The sequence below is a fragment of the Podarcis filfolensis genome (genome assembly GCF_964270895.1).
Source record: "Podarcis filfolensis genome assembly, chromosome: 16".
NCBI lineage: Eukaryota > Metazoa > Chordata > Lepidosauria > Squamata > Lacertidae > Podarcis > Podarcis filfolensis.
The window spans coordinates 27,048,579-27,066,963 of record NC_139620.1 but is presented as its reverse complement, the minus strand read 5'-3'; the positions used below and the strand labels follow the sequence as shown (position 1 = coordinate 27,066,963).

General features: G+C 49.9%; 1 protein-coding gene across 1 annotated transcript; it reads left to right on the top strand.

Annotated features, from left to right (window-relative positions):
* Positions 1-891: 891 nt before the first annotated feature.
* LOC310750918 (solute carrier family 2, facilitated glucose transporter member 11-like) lies at positions 892-17,125 on the top strand. Its single transcript, XM_083589316.1, has 12 exons — positions 892-1,011; positions 3,729-3,827; positions 5,238-5,398; positions 7,102-7,226; positions 7,560-7,689; positions 7,850-7,998; positions 8,870-9,051; positions 10,221-10,331; positions 10,810-10,911; positions 12,443-12,518; positions 13,610-13,737; positions 16,588-17,125. The coding sequence occupies exons 1-12, from the start codon at positions 895-897 to the stop codon at positions 16,795-16,797; spliced, it is 1,590 nt and encodes a 529-aa protein (XP_083445442.1). The 5' UTR covers positions 892-894; the 3' UTR covers positions 16,798-17,125.
* The last annotated feature ends 1,260 nt before the right edge of the window (positions 17,126-18,385 follow it).

Here is an 18,385-nt window from a genome sequence, read left to right as displayed (position 1 = left end):
TAGTGCTGCTGTTACAGGGAACTTGCAGTGGGGGAATAGGGATTGGGTCCCTGTCGTGTGGGCCCAAGAAATCTCCAATCTGCCCTAGGGAGGGAGTGAATGCAATAGGCTGGAGAAGAAGGGGAGAACCATTTTGGCTGGCAGACCCAGTTGCTGGGTCTTAGTAAGATCTTCCAAATACCGTACTTTCCTGTGTATAAGACTAGGGTTTTTTACTTTAAAATTATGTGGAAAAACAGTGGGTCGTCTTATACACGGGGCAATCTCCCCCCTATTTTCTTAAATTGGGGTTCCTAAAAATAGGGGACGTCTTATACATGGTGGCATATATTTTTTTAAAAAATAAATATTAAGAATTTCAACATAACAAATTATCAAAACATATCTTCATTATTTCTCCCCATTTCCACCCCCCTCTGATTTTTCAACACATGTTATTCTCTGCATGTTGTAAAATTGTAAAGATCCTTAAATTATGTCTGTTATGTTAACAATCAATAAATTTGTGTATGTTTATTCAAAATACATGGGGGCATCTTATACATGGAAAAATACGGTAAATATTCGGAAGATTCTGCTTATATGGAGCCTGGAATTTGCAGCAGGAAATGCTTTGCAGAGACTTCAGGTGCGACAGACTGAGACCAAAACTGATGGGCAGCAGATAAGGCTGATGTCACCGGGCTGGGTGGGTGGGGAGGGTGACGCCGGCGGCCAACGTGACTGGTCCTCGTGTCTCGATTTCACACCTGGGTGAGTTTTACCTTTTGCCCAATGAAGCTTTCTAGTCTTGGGCTGTGTATGTAATTAATGGTTGATCGAAACGGGCATGAAGGGCACAGGCGGGCAGTTAATTTTAACTCTGGTGTCATGGTTTCCGCCCAAGCCGCCCACATGGCAGCGAAGGAGCCGGAGACACACCTGCCCTTCCAGCCGGACTCCCCTTCCTCCTTTCCTTCCCCTCCGAAAGCTGCTTTCTGGTGCAGAATGGAGGGCCGGTTCTCTGGGCTGGTGAGTAACACGGGCTTTGTTAAGAGGGTGGTTACAGGAGGAGGAATTAGCTCCCAGGTTGGTCTGCGAGAGCCCCCCCCCCCAGGAAGACGAGCGTTCCTTCTCAGGCTCTGCTCAGTTGGGGGGACCAGATAGCTCATCCTCTCCAGCCCAGTCCAGCCCAGCCTGCCTACTCCTCAGCATGAGTCACGAAGCTGTAGGTCAATTGCTGCGGTCACAGTCAGGGGGTCAGGATGCCCTCAACCTCATCCACCTCCCCCCCCCCCGTAGGGAGGTGCGCTGTCCCATCTGCAGGCCTGCCCTCCCCCCACATTATTTTGGTTTGGACCAGGCATAGGCAAACTCCGGCCCTCCAGATGTTTGGGACTACAATTCCCATCATCCCTGACCACTGGTCCTGTCAGCTAGGGATGATGGGAATTGTAGTCCCAAACATCAGGAGGGCCGGAGTTTGCCTATGCCTGGTTTGGACCCAAGGGAGCTCTGGCTGGCAGTTCCTCAGGGCTTCCTTTTCTATTTCTAGAAGTCCTGATGTAAGATGGTGCTAGCCACATCTGTCCAAACTTCTCTCCTTCTCACACCCTCCCTGATCTTTGGCCTCATAATGTTAAAGCGTCAAACAAAAATGATCATTCCAAAACCAAAGTTGAGCTCTCTTTTTCTCTGTGTGTGAGAGAGAAAGAGAGAAAAGCTAGCCAGCAATAAATCACACAGAGTCCATGTAGTTAACTCTTTATTAGCAGAAACCAGGCCAGCTCAGAGGAGACAGGCATAATGAGCACAACAACTCTTCTCAGTAGGTCTTGTTGTCCCTATGAGGCAGTTGCAAATGCTGAAGACATCCGCCTTCCCATAGCTAACTAAGTATCCTCCTCTCCTGGGTCCTTCCCAAGCAATCTGAGCTCCTCCCTCTTCATAACTCTTCTGGTCCTGGGAGATGGGTGGGGAGGGGAGCTTGTTGCAGCAGGAGGGGGAGACACCCTGGCTTCTTCACCAGCCTGACTCATCTCCACCTCTTGGCCTCCCTCCTCTCTTGCTTCTGCCTCCGATTCTGGACTTCTCTCTGCTACAGACTCTCCCTGCTCACTTAACCCTGTTAGCTCTTTAGCTTCCAACACCTCTTCCTCCCAGGCTTCTCCCTCTGACCACTCATCATCGTCCCACCACCAATCCCCAAGCTCTGAGCCTCCTTCCCTTGGTGGTTCCTCAGCTGGTACCTCCCACCATTCCTCTGTGTCCAGCAGGTCCATGTCTGTGTGTGTGTGTGGATGGATGCTGAAGCCTTGATATCTGCATTTAGACTCAGGGCTGCATCCAGCTAAGACCCATTGCAACAAGGATCCATTAACTTCAGTGGGACTATTTGAGAAGGACTAGTGTTGGACACAAATCTCATTCAGTCTGAAGAGGGTGACGGCAGACGGAATTAGATTTCCTCTGCAGGTCATCATGTGACATCCCTACAGAGGATTCTGGGAGGAAGAAGCAAAGTCTGATTACCATTAAAATAAAATAATAATAATAAAATATAAATTCATTGCTTCTCCATCCCAGAATCTGAGGTGCCCAGTGGTCCATTTTAGAGGGTGTTTGTTGTGTGTGGGGGGGTGTTCTCCCATTGTCAGGCTTCACGGAATCCTATCCCTCCCACGGTGGCAGCAAAGAAGCAGGTTAAAAAAAGAAGAGTTCTTACCAAGTAGTTTATTCAATAATCACAGTGAGAGACAAAGGAATGCGGTCTCTCTCTAGATAATGGCATTGCTTCCAGTAAAGTCCCACCCCCCCACACCTCTACTGTTCTACGTCACCCCTTCGTTGGCTAGTCTGAGCTTTCTGCCTTTGAGCTTTCTGTTCTACTACCCTCAATGTCATGGCCTTCTTACCAATGGGCACTAGGAGTGCGGGGCACCCGATCGCCGGGCTCTCAGGGGTGCCAGGCTGAGAGTCTGGGACCCAAGAGTTGAGTCTGGGGAAGAGCCCTCCTGTCGGTCAAAGTGCTGCGCCGGGCTCTCCTGCTGTGGGTGGCTCTGCGCCACGAGTTTGGGGGCGACCAAGCCAGCGAGACGCTGAAGCGGCCGGCCAGCTCCACCCTCCTGCGTGCCTGGGACTGGGCAACCTGCAGTGGGGGGCACCGGGCAGCTCTTTGCACCCCGGCTCCGCATATGCCTAAGACAGCCCTGCTCAATGCCCACCTAGTCTTGGAAGTGGGGGGTCAGGAATGCTTTCCAACGACACTGAGTCTGTCAGCGGTCTCTCCCCTGGTGCTTCTTCTTCCTGCTGTTCCTCTCCCGATATTTCCCAGCTTCTCCCCTCTGAACTATGCCCTTCTGCAAACCGCTGTTCTAAATCTATAGTGTCCTCCTGTTCTCAGAAAGGTTCAGGAGAGGGGGGACGACGGCCCACACCATTCCTCCTCAGTCCAGCCCCTGACACCCATGAACCAACACAACTGCCGTTGGTTTCTATATGCCAAAAATAAAAGAAATCTGCCATGCTACTCACATAGAAATCCAGCAAAAACTACTGGATAATCACTGAACATAATTTCATCCAACAGCAGGCCTGTGGTTTTCACAGGAAGGGTGTCCCAAATACCACCCCTTCCCCTGCGTCACCTCTGAGCACGGCCGCCTGAGATTTGAACCCATTTTCTACGGGTGCTTTGAGGAAGGGTGATCTTTCCTTCAGGCTCTTGTGTCTTTTGTCTCCCACCGCAGATTCGGCACCGGAAGTTTTACCAAATGATCCTCGTGCTGGGGATTGGTGGCAACCTCCAGATTGGCTATCAGATTTCTGTGATCAACTATCCCTCCATGGTAAGCAGCCCCTTAAGTAGCTGCACCCAGTGGAGGGGGTGAGCAGGAGCAATGACTGACCAGGCAGCCTGCCTCCTCTCCACCAAGCGATGCTCACCTTGCTTCCATTCCATAGCTGCCTCCTGCTCATTCCACGGTCCAGGAAGAAGCAGAAGGTGATGGAGGAACACCCTCTTTCCATAGGTTTAGCTGGTCAAACAGAATTGCTTTGCTGATGCCTCAGTCTGAGACTGGGGAGGAAGGGAACTGAATTGGATTTAAGATTAACACCCGCCCCCCTGGCTTATTCAGAAGGCTTTTAACCAGGGTAGCAGATGAGCTGCATCTTCAAAGCACATTTCCTGCCCAAAGAATCCCAGGAACTGTAGTTCATTAAGGGTGTTGGGAATTGTAGCTTCGTGAGGAGTAAACTATAGTTCCCATTATTCTTGGGCGGGGGGAGGTGCTTTGAAGGCAGTACTCCCCCCCAGGGGGGTACTCAAGAGTACGCAGTAGGGGCACCTCTCTTTTTTGTTAAAATGTGTGGCACTTACTGTAACAATTTCATGGTGAGTACGGGCGCCTCTTTTTCTAGAAAAAAAGCACTGTTTGGAGGTACAGTGTATATACCAGTTCTAGCTGGACTGAGCAGGAGCTGAGGTTTGCAGTAACTCTGAATGAGCTGATGGCCACTTGCTTTAATTGGAGAGCACTGAGAAGTGTGTCTTCTTTGACTGCTAGAAAGTCCCCGAAAAAGAGTCCTTCCATTTGAGCAATGTTCTAAAATACTCTCTTGACATTTTGAAAATTTGCAGTGCGTTTCTTGCAACAGCAGAACTTGAGACAGGAATACAGCGGTACCTTGGTTCTCGAACGGCCTGGCTCCCAAACAAATCAGCTCCCGACCGCTGCAAACCCGGAAGTAAGTTTCCGGTTTGTAAACATTTTTTGGAAGCCAAACATCCGAAGCAGCTTCCGCTTGACTGTAGGAAGCTTCTGCAGCTAATCAGAAGCCGTGCCTTGGTTTTTGAACAATTTTGGGAGTCAAAGGGACTCCCGGAACAGATTAAGTTTGACACCCAAGGTACCACTGTACTCATTTAGGAATAATAAACAACTTGACCAATGCTCTTTTCCCAAACCATGAGATTATAATGTATGCGTTTTCCAAGGCTGAAATTTCTGTTTCATCTCATTTGCTGCTGGTTTGCAATTGGAATTTATGACACTTTTGATATCTGAGCAGAGAAATAATCCCAAAATATATTTTTGGGATGGGTAGGGAAGCAAACACTTTTAAAGGGTTAAGAAGTAATTCTGCATGATGATGATGATGATGAAGCATTAGCTGATGCCTCAACTCCCCCTTCCTTCCTTCCTTCCTTCCTTCCTTCCTTCCTTCCTTCCTTCCTTCTTTTCCTCCCTCCCTAGTATATCAAGAAATTCATGAATGAGACCTGGCTTGAGCGCTCTGGCTCCCCGCTGCCTGAAGGTGCCCTCTTGTTCCTGTGGTCATTCATTGTGTCTATCTATGGGGCAGGAGGATTGCTGGGCTGCCTCTGCAGTGCCTACCTGACTGTAAAATATGGCAAGTATGTAATAGTCCAAACGGGTTGCTGGAAAAGAACTCTCTGAACTTTGGTACACATCCATCCTGCCCTCTGGCTCTGTGTTAAAACCTAGCTGCTGAGATATTCCCTGTTTGAGTTTTCTTACAGCTGAATTTAGGGAAGGGTGTGTGAGATCCTGGTGCATGAGAAATCCTGCTTCTCTTGGGACAGCTGTTATTTCTGGTGCCTCCTCTAGCGCTCTGCAGTCCAAGGCAGCCAGAGCCAGAATCAGTGCTGTCCCTACCCAGGAGTCAAATGCTGCAAAACAACGGCAAGGGAGGTCCTGGAAAAGGACAGAGTTATTCCTTCTCTCTCGGCAACCCCCTAAGCTATGGCTACCAGATTTTTTTCAATGAATTCAGGGACACTTCTTTTTTTTTTAAGCTGAGTAGCAAGAGGGAGTCAGTAGTGGGGATGGTGAGGCAAAAGATCCTGGCCCCAAGCACACATGCATATTGTATAAAGGTGCAAAGCCCTTCTTTTGCACCCTGTGAAACATAAATGCGCAGAGGTTTTTAAAAAAACTGGGCAACGGCAGATCAGTCAAAACAAAGGGGGAAGAGGGCAGGAGATCTGTACCGCTGGATGTCCCCAGTTCCCCTTCGGAAATGGCGGCAGCAGCAGCAGTCAGCAGCCCGGAGCCAGCCTGGTAGCGCAGTTGGCTCTGGCTGGCTTCAGGAGCTGCTCGCCGCTCGCTGCCCGCTGCCGTGGCACCCGCCATTTTTCCTCGCCGGAAGTTCCGAGACCAGGGAGAAGAGTCGGTGGAAGAAGACTGGAAAAAGTTTAAAGACTATTTACAGAAATACTGTAAAATTAATGAATGTTAGAAAAATGTGGGAATGAAGTTATATGGCTTTAGTAGAAATGTTATAAGGAATTAAGTATAAATAGATTATTAAAGGAAAAAATAAGGTTAGAATATGTTAAGATAATTATAGGATAGAAAACAGAGGAAGATGGAAAGGAATTGCTGAAACAATTAATAGAAGTGGAATACAAAAAGGGAGGTGTGAGGAGGTCGTTGAAATAAGTGAATGAAAGATAAGATATTGAAATTGTTTGATGTGTTTTAAACTGTTTTTGTTTTGTTTTGTTAGTTTAATGTGTTAGTGTTATGTAGTGTTTTTGTATTGTATTGTATTGTTCATTTTTTTGTAGTGTTTAAATTGTTGGAAAAGTAATAAATATTATTTTTTTTTAAAAAAAAAAAGGGAAAAATGGCAGGCGCCATGGCAGCGGGCAGCGAGCGGCGAGCAGCTCCTGAAGCCAGCCAGAGCTGACGATGCCAGGTTTCCCGGGGACAGATTTGCAAATCTGGGGACATACCGGGGACGGACTTTGTCAGGGACAGATTTGCAAATCTGGGAACTGTCCCCAGGAACCGGGGACATCTGGCAACCCTACCCTAAGCTTGCTTGCTGTCCTTGGCTGCAGTGGAAGATGCTGCCTTCTCATGGCCAGTGCACACAGAAGCTTCTGCCTTTGGAAATGATGGCGGAGCACCTTGGCCTCGGGCAGCAAAATGTCCTGGGCTGGCCCTGGCAGGAAGGCTGCTCTCCTATGGCTTAGGAAGCTCTGAACAAATTGGGGCTTGTCAGAGGTTCTGTAGCAGGCCAGATGTGAGTGATGTCCCTCCCGCTCTCCACGTCTCCTTTGCCACCCCATTTCTGTGCCCTCGGATGCAGGAAGAGGACCATGCTGGGGACTGACCTGCTCACCCTCGCGACGGCTCTGCTCGTGGCCTTCAGCAAGAGAGCCAAGTCCTTCGAGATGATCCTGATTGGGCGGTTCCTCTTTGGCGTGAGCGCCGGTAAGGTCTTGGGGCATCATCGCGGTAGCCTTGTGAGGACTCCAGAGCCCAGGCATTGCCGTCAGCTGGCAAAGGGGCAGCTCCCCACTGAAACCTCCCAACTCCCCTCTCCGTTTGAAGGGAGCAAGGGGCTTGCGCCACATTTGGCAATGTGCAGGGGCCATTGGACAACCATTCTGGGGCAGATGGGTGGGTGGATTTGGTAAGGGATTGGGTTCATACATCCGTGGTCTCTTTGGTTCAGCTCACGGCCACATCAGCCCCTTTTCTCGGGGTGCTTCTCTCCCTTTTGACTCTGTTTCTCTCTTGCCCTTCTCTCCTCCCATGCCCCAGGCTTTTGCTTGACCATCCACCCACAGTATGCCGGAGAAGTTTCGCCCAAGAAGCTCAGAGGCTTTGCAAATGCCACGTCCGCCTTCTTTTGGTCCTTGGGGAAATCTTTGGGCCAAATCCTGGGGCTCAGGTACTTGCACCTCCCGGGGTGGATAGAAGGCTCCCTTTCTCTGGCTGGGCCACGGTAGCAGCTCTCTGACCGCCACCTCCTGAGCATGGACCAAGCTGAGCGGACCTGTGCTCTGATTCCACGTGAAGCCTCACCTGATCCTCCTTCTCCTCCTCTGCAGGGAGTGCCTGGGCACAGAGTCCTCCTGGCCTTCGCTCCTGGCCTTCATTGGGGCCACAGCCTTCCTCCAGCTGCTAACTCTGCCCTTCTTCCCCGAATCTCCTCCGTACCTCTTGATCCAGAAGGGAAACGAAGCAGCCTGTGTGAAGGGTGAGGCCTCCAAGGACTGCCCCGAGGAGAAAGGGGGATAGATAACAGGAGGGGGGGGGAGAGACTAGGCAGCATCTTGGCCAACGCTTCATCTCTCTCACACACATTTTCCAGGGAAAAAAGTGGGGTTGTTGAGGTGGAAGGGGCAGCTTAAAACCTCCTTGGGCCTGCCAGTTCTTCACGGCAACTCCCACCTCAGATGTAAAGCATTATTGTTAGAAGTGGCATTGGAATTGCTTAATTATACCTTGGAACTGCCCTAGCCTACAGGATCTAGACATCCACATAGGTCCCGATGCCAGGACCCTCCTGGCATCAATCCCCCTCCGCTTGCCAAGGTCTGCTGCGTTGCCACGTCCTTTGGCTCCCAGGGCTGTGGCTTTCATGCCCTTTATTCAGCTCATAGTGGTGAGGAGGAATGGAGGTTCCCCCAGAATGTCTGCTTTATATACATTATTTACACAATGGGCCCCACCTGATTGGCTAATTCCAGGATTCTCCTGTAGGCCAATCAGGTTGCGGATTCACTTCCACCTGGAGCTGGATTGGGTGGCTCCTGTGGACCAAGCAGACTGCTACATTCTGGATCCTATTGTTCTAGGACCAATCAGACTGCTGCATTCTGAATCCTATTGTTCTAGAACCAATCAGACTGCTGCATTCTGGATCCTATTGTTCTAGGACCAATCAGACTGCTGCATTCTGGATCCTATTGTTCTAGGACCAATCAGGCTGCTGCATTCTGGATTCTATTGTTCTAGGACCAATCAGACTGCTGCATTTTGGATCCTACTAAACTCAGTACATAACACCTCTCTCCTGGATTTATCAGTAAGTCTGGCTCCTTCCTCTTCTCCCCACCGTCTCCCAGCCATGCACCAGCTCTGGGGCCAAGAAGATCACCAGCAGGAGCTCAGTGACCTGAAGCAGGAAGCGGAAAACAGCACCAAAGTCCTGAGTGCGAGAGAGCTGCTCAGAGACCAGTCCCTGCGCCGGCAGCTGCACATCCTCGTGGCGGTCGTCGTCACCCTCCAGCTCTGCGGCATCAACGCAGTTGAGTTCTAAAGGCTCCCCTTGGCTGCAACAATGCACAGCCCTGCCTTTGGGTTTGGAGGGACTCAGCTACATTGGCAAAGAAAAAGCGCTTTACGCGCGTTGTTTGTGCATTCTAACACTGTGACACCAGGTGGCGCTGTGGAGTTCCGTTTGTGCTAACCCGATTTCTCATGCAAAGTTTGCAATGGCGTTTAACTGAAACGCTTCTTTGATGTCTCTAGATCCACAGACAGAAAACAAGCACAGCTAAGGAAGAAAAGGTGTAGGCTGGATCACCCAACTGACAGGGCTGGGAGGAAGAAGAGGATAATGGGTGATAGAAGCAATGGGTTTACACTGCAGATTGGCAGACTGAGGTTTAGCATCAGAAACGCTTCTGAATGCTAATGATCTCCAGGAATGGGAAGGAGCCTTGATGGGTTGGGGAGGCTGGCAAGTATAGCTGAAGGCAGCCGGAGGCCTGGGCCTCTCTTTCCAAGACCGTCTCTCTTACCAGTGTTATGACACGTGAGGCTTAGCAATCTTCTCTGCTAATATTTTACTAGGGTGCCTGATCAGTGGCAATATAGGAGACAGGCTCGCAAACAGGAATTCTAGCCTGGGTAGGATTCGCATTTCCATGGGGTGCCAGCTGGAGGCAGGTGTGAAGGTTCAGGTGTGAAAGTGCTCCGAGCTGGCTGCCCTGAAGGCTCACCTGGGTGGGGAGGGAACCTGCAACCTTAGCCCAAGGCAGCCAAAGCGCAGGAAATCTGTATCTGAACACATGAAACTCTCCCTTGATGACAGGCTTCTTTGCCCATTTGCTTTGGTTGCCTTAATCTTAATGCCAGCTGTTGTGAGACCAAGTTGGCAAGTGTGCAATGCCCCCCCCAGGGTTGCCCTGGAGGTGGGAGCGGCCAACAAGAACCCCTTTTGACATCTTTTTACCTTTCTCCTGTGATGAGGCTGCATTTTAATATTTTAATGTTTCAATATTTGAATGTTGTATTTTAATCTTGTTTTTAAGTTGTATTCATTCAACTTGTTTTTATTATTGCTTGTTAGCCGCCCTGAGCCCAGCCTTGGCTGGGAAGGGCGGGGTATAAACAAAAATTATTATTATTATTATTATTATTATTATTATTATTATTATTATTATCATCATCATCTCCTTCCTTTCTCCACAGGTCTATTTCTACACTTTTGAAGTCTTCCGCACAGCCGGTTTTGCAGAGGACCTCCTCCCTTACGTCTCGCTGGGCGTGGGCTTCTGTGAGCTCCTCTCCTCCTTCCTCTGTGTAAGACCCTTTCCCTTTTTTTCTGCCATTTTCCACCAAGGCGCAAGAGTGCGGAGCTCCTTTCCTCCTTCCCCATTGGTGCACCGCCTGGTACCGTCTCTTCACGCCAACCATGTTGTTGTTGTTTAGTCATGTCCGACTCTTCGTGACCCCATGGACCAGAGCACGCCAGGCACTCCTGTCTTCCACTGCCTCCCGCAGTTTGGTCAAACTCATGCTGGTAGCTTCGAGAACACTATCCAACCATCTCGTCTTTTGTCGTCCCCTTCTCCTTGTGCAGATCCACCTCTTTGCTCCAGCCTTTTGGAAATGGAAGAACCATTTTCTTGTCTCCTCCCTGGCATGTGTTTAGAGGGGTTATCATTTCAATTGAACTATGTTTTCATAGGCTGTAAGAAGCCCTGAGGCCTCATGGTGAAGACAGAGTAAGAATTGCAATAAATAATGGTGGTGATAATTACTCTTCTTCCTCCTTCAGATTCTGACAATTGAGAGATTTGGACGGCGGACGCTCCTGTGGCAGGGCTGTGGCATGATGGCGCTTGTCCTCTTTCTCCTCACAATTACTCTCTCAGTACAGGTAAGAGCCAAGGACATATACTGCCTCGGGCGCCGGATTAAGTCAACCGGCGGGCCTGATTAGGCATGTCCAATGGATTTTGGGCATGCCTGGTTTAACAGATACCTGCCAGACTGTATTCAAAAAGAGAGGTACAAGCCCCTAAAGTCCAAAGACAATTGGAAAGCTTTTCCCATTTCCTTCCTCCTTGCAGAGGAATACAGTGGTACCTCGGGTTAAGAACTTAATTCGTTCTGGAGGTCCGTTCTTAACCTGAAACTGTTCTTAACCTGAGGTACCACTTTAGCTAATGGGGCCTCCCGCTGCCGCTGTGTGATTTCTGTTCTCATCCTGAAGCAAAGTTCTTAACCTGAGGTACTATTTCTGGGTTAGCAGAGTCTGTAACCTGAAGCGTATGTAACCCACTGTAGTTGAGGTCAATTTGGGAGAGTCAGAAAATGGCTTCAGGATTGTTCTCCTGTACTATTTCAGCCACATGGTTTATACAGTTCTGTATGTGTTTGCCTTCTACATTTATGAATGTTTATTCAATATCTGAGGCTTTAGAATTCTTATAACACAAGAGATAGAAATGAAGCAGGGAGCTGTGAGACCCCACGTACACCAGGGCTGGCCTGCCCATGAGGCAATGTGAGGCAGCTGCTCACAGTCTCCTTTGCTTCTTGCCCTGCTCCTCTCTAGACTCCCCAACACACCCTTCTGAAGTTAAGGCACAAGACAGGTGTTGATCATCATGTGAGCTGCGCACAGGTGGGCTGCATGCAAGCTGCTGACCAGTCCTGTGGAGCCTCCTTTTTTTGAGACAAATATGCAAGCTAGGCAGATACATTTTGGGCTGTGACCTTTACACACCTTCGGTCCCGAGACTGTGAGGTGGTACAAAGTTATTTTGGCACCTGTTTCCACCGCATCATTTCCCCCTTGCACAGTGTATGACGAAGGAGACAAAAGGTCTCAGGGACAAAGGTTACAGACAGGACACCGACGACTACTGAGACCGCAAAAGGTTAGACAGAGGGAACGATGTTCCAACAGCCGTGGCTTGTCTGAGGGGGGGGGTGTACCCCGCACCCCACGGTCACGCGTGCAGGCAGATTGTGGCTGCCTGCTGGTGGGGAGTGTGCTCCCTCCGAACCCCACTGCCCACTCCGCGATATCCCTACACCCTTCAGTGCTCCATGGCTTCTCTAAATCACCTCTAGTCGCCTCTGTCAGCAGCAACATCAAAAAGTAGGAGGGGGTGCCATTTTCTGTTTTGCGTCCAGCAGCAAAACAACCCTGTCCCCCCTCCCCAAGTCTTCAGCAGACTCCTTCTGTTTCAACCTCTAAACGCCTGCTGATAGGCGGGAAATTGGGAATACGCAATAGTTAGCTGATTTCTGGTTTTAACATGGTGCCTATTGCATGGCTTTGTGTCCAGTTGTTCCAAACTGCTTTGATGGTTTCTTTACGAAATAGTGGTGTATGGTTTTTTAAATACCCAGTGTGAATTCATTGGCACCTGCCCTTTTTCCTCTCCTCCCTTCCCTAGAACAAAACCCACTGGGCGTCGTACTGCAGCGTCACTCTGGTTTTCCTCTTTGTTCTCTTCTTTGGAATCGGACCGAGTAAGTAGAGGATGTCGGAACATACCTGGGGGGCACACGCAGCCCCCGGGATGAGACAAACCTCTCCAGGTGTCTTCCTGATGAAGTGCAACCCGGGACATCCATAAATCTTCAGTCCCGGCACACAATAGCACTACATATCAGAAGACTATGTGCACGCTCACTCTGCAGAGTATAGCAGAAACAAAGTGGAGCTTGGTGTGTACATTCTAAGTATTTATTAAGCAATATATACAGCACAAGGGACGCGGGTGGCGCTGTGGGTTAAACCACAGAGCCTAGGACTTGCTGATCAGAAGGTTGGCGGTTGGAATCCCCGCGACGGGGTGAGCTCCCATTGCTCGGTCCCTGCTCCTGCCAACCTAGCAGTTCAAAAGCACATCAAAGTGCAAGTAGATAAATAGGGACCACTCTGGCGGGAAGGTAAATGGCGTTTCCGTGCGCTGCTCTGGTTCGCCAGAAGCAGCTTAGTCATGCTGGCCACATGACCCGGAAGCTGTCTGCGGACAAACGCCGGCTCCCTCGGCCAATAAAGTGAGATGAGCGCCGCAACCCCAGAGTCGGCCACGACTGGACCTAATGGTCAGGGGTCCCTTTACCATTACCTATATACAGCACAAAGCAATCATAGCGTCCTCTCAGTACTTCTCCAAGAGAGAGAGAGACAAAGAAACAGTACAAAAGTACAGTACAACGGAAGAGAGATAAGACTGACTTCCATTCTCACACTTTCCAAGCCTAGAATGTAAACACTGACATGTGATGTAACAATCACACATCCAGCAACAGAGGAGTGAAATGCTAACAGAGGAGGCCTTTACCCTGGCAGGGCTGGGGGCAACTGCTCCTGGTTGGGGAGGGTGGGGGTCTCACCTCCAGGTGTGAGTTGCAAGGTCCTGCTAGGCAACAGCACTGAGGAAGGGGAATGATTGCACTAAGGCCACATCCAGGAACATGCCAAAACCCCAAGCATTTCTCAGTCGGTAGAACAGGAGCCCCCATGTTGAGCAATAGATTCCTGCTGGACTAGATGACTCTTCCAACTCTACAATGCCATGATTCCCTGTGTCTTTCCCTCCCTCCTGCCTCAGATGGAGCCTCCATGTCTGTCATGATGGAAATCTTCAGCCAGTCTTCCAGACCAGCAGCTTTCCTGATTGGCGGCTGCCTGAATTGGGCCGGCCTCTTTGTCATTGGAATCACCTTCCCATTTGCTGTGGTCAGTGTCTGTCAGGTTCATACACACACACACACACACACACACACACACACACACACACCTCCTTCCAGCCTTCCTTCCTGCTGCCACGGCTTCTGCCTTCTCTCTGTGGCCCCAATAATGCTGAGGCAACACAGGCGAGCGAGCGGGGTATAAATAATAAAATTATTGTTGTTATTCTTATATGGCCCCATGCTCAAGAGAGCAGCCTGGTGCTGCCTCAAGGGCAAGGAGATATGTGCATCTGTAGTGTCTCTCTGGATAACCATTTCCTCAGAATAGCTTCAGGAGTCCCCCTCCCTCAGCTACACACCTTGGCAATGGAACCCAGTGTGGTGCTGTGCAGGGGGAACCAATGTGGTTCAGGTATGGTTGCTGGACTCCAAACCACACCAGTCCTGGCAGGCAGCAGGGCCAATGGCCAGGGATGAGGTGGCTTGCAGACCACATCATCTCGCTACCCCTGGGGTATGGATAGGTGGCTGGTTGTGGAGCCTCGGCCCAGTATACCTGAAGGAGCATCTCCACCCCCATCGCTCAGCCCAGACACTGAACTCTAGCTCCGAGGGCCTTCTGGCGGTTCCCTCACTGCGAGAAGTTAGGTTACAGGGAACCAGGCAGAGGGCCTTCTAGGTAGTGGCGCCCTCCCTGTGGAACGCCCTCCCATCAGATGTCAAGGAAATAAACAACAATCTGACTTTTAGAAGACATCTGAAGGCAGCCCTGTTTAGGGAAGTTTTTAAAGTTTGGTGTTTTATTGTGTTTTTAATATTCAGTTGGGAGCCGCCCAGAGTGGCTGAGGAAACACAGCCAGATGGGCAGGGTATACACAAATTATGATTATGATTATTACCATAGGCCACACTGGCTGACCATGGCTGACCAGTTGCACATTATCCCATCACCTGGAGCTCCTGAGGTGCAGGATGACATGAAAAGCCCCTCTAAGTATCTAAAAATGGGCCAAAGGGCTGAACTTGACCTGCCCCTATTTGCATAATGAAATATACTCAGAGTCGCAAAGTGATTTCATGCTCTTTATTCAGCTCATTGTGGTGAGGAGGAATGAATGAAAGTCCCCTCAAGGTATCTGCTTTATATACATTATTTACACAATGGGCTGCACATGATTGGCTAATTCCGGAATTCTACTGTAAGCCAATCAGGTTGTGGATTCACTTCTATCTGGAGCATGATTGGGTGGTTCCTGCCAACCAATCATACTGCTGCATTGTTCTAGGACCAATCAGACTGCTGCATTCTGAATCCTATTGTTCTAGGACCAATCAGACTGCTGCCTTTTGGATCCTATTGTTCTAGGACCAATCAGACTGCTGCAGTTTGGATCCTATTCAACTCAGTACATAACACATAATGACCAAGTAACTTTCACACCAGGTTCAGTGCTCTGAGTGGGCTGCCGCAGCGCAGGAAACCACTGAGCCTGAGGCTGTCAGCTAGGAGCCCCCAGGAGAAACTCCTGTACCAACAGGGCCTGTCAGGCCAGAGATGGGCCTCTCCCAGGTACCTTCTCCTGAGGAGCCTCACCAGTCCAGCAGCACAGGGAGCACCCCAAGAAGGAAGGCCCATCTTCAGGCCCTTTAAGCATTTAGAGTTCCCCACAAAGGGGTTATCTGAAATGTTGGTGGTATAGTGGTTAACATAGCTGCCTTCCAAGAAGTTGACCCGGGTTCGATTGACGGCCAACGCAATATTTTCCCTCAGCCTCTTAGGGACGTGGGTGGCGCTGTGGGTTAAACCACAGAGCCTAGGACTTGCCGATCAGAAGGTTTGCGGTTCGAATCCCTGCGACGGGGTGAGCTCCCGTTGCTCGGTCCCTGCTCCTGCCAACCTAGCAGTTCAAAAGCACGTCAAAGTGCAAGTAGATAAAGAGGTACCGCTCTGGCGGGAAGGTAAACGGCGTTTCCGTGCGCTGCTCTGGTTCGCCAGAAGCGGCTTAGTCATGCTGGCCACATGACCCGGAAGCTGTACGCCGGCTCCCTCGGCCAGTAAAGCGAGATGAGCGCCGCAACATCAGAGTTGGCCACGACTGGACCTAATGGTCAGGGGGTCCTTTTACCTTTACCTTTACAAAGGGGTTACGTCTGTTCTCGGGCTTTGTTGGAGCCACTTGCTCCCATGGAGCTCTCCTGCAACACCTGACCTGCCTTGCTGCTGCCATCAGGCCTGAACACCAGGGCAGCCTCCCTGAGAGGTAACTAGACACAATGTTAAACACAGCGTTGTGGTTCATGTTGTTGTTGTTTTAATTAGTAATAATAATAATAATTTATACCCCGCCCATCTGGCTGGGTTTCCAACCACTCTGGGTGGCTTCCAACACAAGTTTAAAATACAATAATTCATCAGATATTAAAAACTTCCCAAAACAGGGCTGCCTTCAGATGTCTCCTAATTAGGAGTTGTGAGGGTGGACCAGACCAGGAGCAGGATGTGGGAAGAGGGAGTTTCAACCTTTCCCTCCTGAAATCAATTCAACCCCCTCTGGGGGGATGGGGGGAAGCAAATGGGGACATTGGGAGGTGATTTTCGGTGGGGAAATTCTTCAGGAGGAAAGGGTTGCACCTGTGCACTGTGGCCACCATTGAGAAGAGAAGAAAACTATGTGACAAAATCACACTGTCTAGTCTGGCCCTCATCTCTCTCCTGATTCTCCTCCCCTGTGTCTGAATCCCAGCTTCAAGTGTTTGCAGACCCCTCTCCCTTCTGGCCAACGCAGTAGCCTTGGCTGTGACACCATGTGGCCAAAACTGGACAAAGGACACAAAGAGGGCTTATTCAAGGGGTTGCTCATTGCACTCTCTCCCCCTACCTCCATCTTATTTCCAGGATGCTCTCGGCCCTTTCTGTTTCCTCCTCTTCATGGCTGTCCTTGTGGGGTCAGGAATTTTCTTCTACCTGTTCCTCCCAGAGACGAAAGGGAAGTCCATTGTGGAAATCACAGAGGAATTCAGCAACCCATCACCTTTTCGGAAGAGACTAACTTCTGCCCTTCGGACAGGCTTCCGAGATGACCTCTCTGCCTACACCAGCTTCTGAGCTCAGCAGCCAAGGGAGAACTTGCTACTAGGAGGCTCTCAACCTGGGCAGGTTTTCAACTGATATTCACACCAGCAAGAGGCACAGCACTCCCCTTTAAACACACACAGACACCCTCTCTGTGGTCTTTCAATATTTGTGCCCTTCTTGCCCACCTTCACAACTGATGGGGGCCTTCCTCCCCCTGCCCTCATGGTCAATAGGCACACACAAGTTCAAAGAGTCCTCTTGGAAATGACACCAGCTGATTTCTTTTAAGCTGAAGCAAAGGCCACTTCCTAGCCATCACTGTAGGTCAGAGCCAGTTTCAGACGGTACGCAATGGACCTCCCCCTCTTCCTTCTCCCCTCTTTCTTCTCCACGCTGAGACCCTCTCCTCTTTCTTCTCCACACTGAGAGCCAGTGTGGTGTAGTGGTTAAGAGCGGTAGTCTCGTAATCTGGGGAACCGGGTTCGCGTCTCCGCTCCTCCACATGCAGCTGCTGGGTGACCTTGGGCTAGTCACACTTCTTTGAGGTCTCTTAGCCCCACTCACCTCACAGAGTGTTTGTTGTGGGGGAGGAAGGGAAAGGAGAATGCTAGCCGCTTTGAGACTCCTTAAAGGGAGTGAAAGGTGGGATATCAAATCCAAACTCTTCTTCTTCTTCTTCCCTGAAGAGACTTGAGCTATTGCTTGGGAGGCAAAATCCAATATGCACTCCAAGAAATTTAGGGACACTAGGAATGAAGACCTTGTTGTGGCTGGGGTGGGCTGTCCAGAGCATCTGCCTAAGGCAGGGGTCAGCAATTTTTTTCAGTAGGGGGCCGATCCACTGTCCCTCACACCTGGTTGGGGGCCGGTCTATATTTTTTTTGGGGGGGGGATGAATTCCTATGCCCCACAAATAACCCAGAATTGCATTTTAAATACAGTGGTACCTCGGGTTAAGTACTTAATTCGTTCCAGAGGTCCGTTCTTAACCTGAAACTGTTCTTAACCTGAAGCACCACTTTAACTAATGGGGCCTCCTCCTGCTGCTGCCGTGCCGCCGGAGCACGATTTCTGTTCTCATCCTGAAGCAAAGTTCTTAACCCGAGGTAATATTTCTGGGTTAGTGGAGTCTGTAACCTGAAGCGTATGTAACCTGAAGCATACGTAACCCGAGGTACCACTGTAAAAGCACACATTCCACTCATGTAAAAACACCAGGCAGGCCCCACAAATAACCCAGAGATGCATTTTAAATAAAAGCACACATTCTACTCATGTAAAAACACGCTGATTCCCAGACCGTCCACATGCTGGATTTAGAAGGCGATTGGGCCAGATCCGGTCCCTGGGCCTTAGGTTGCCTACCCATGGTCTAAGGTGTGGTAGCATCCTCAATAGGAGAAATCTTTCTGCCAGTGTTTCTCCTCCTCCACCCTTTGCTCTGACTTGCAGGCTCACTGAAATATGGATATTTGATCTGTGCTGGGGATTACGGAGGCTGATTCAACAGGTTTTCTTTCCTCAACTGACTGTGTTTTCCTAACAGAGGTTTTGTTCATAATTTTTTGTGGATAATTAAACGTGACTTTGGTACTGCAGTGCGTGTTTTTTGTAATGG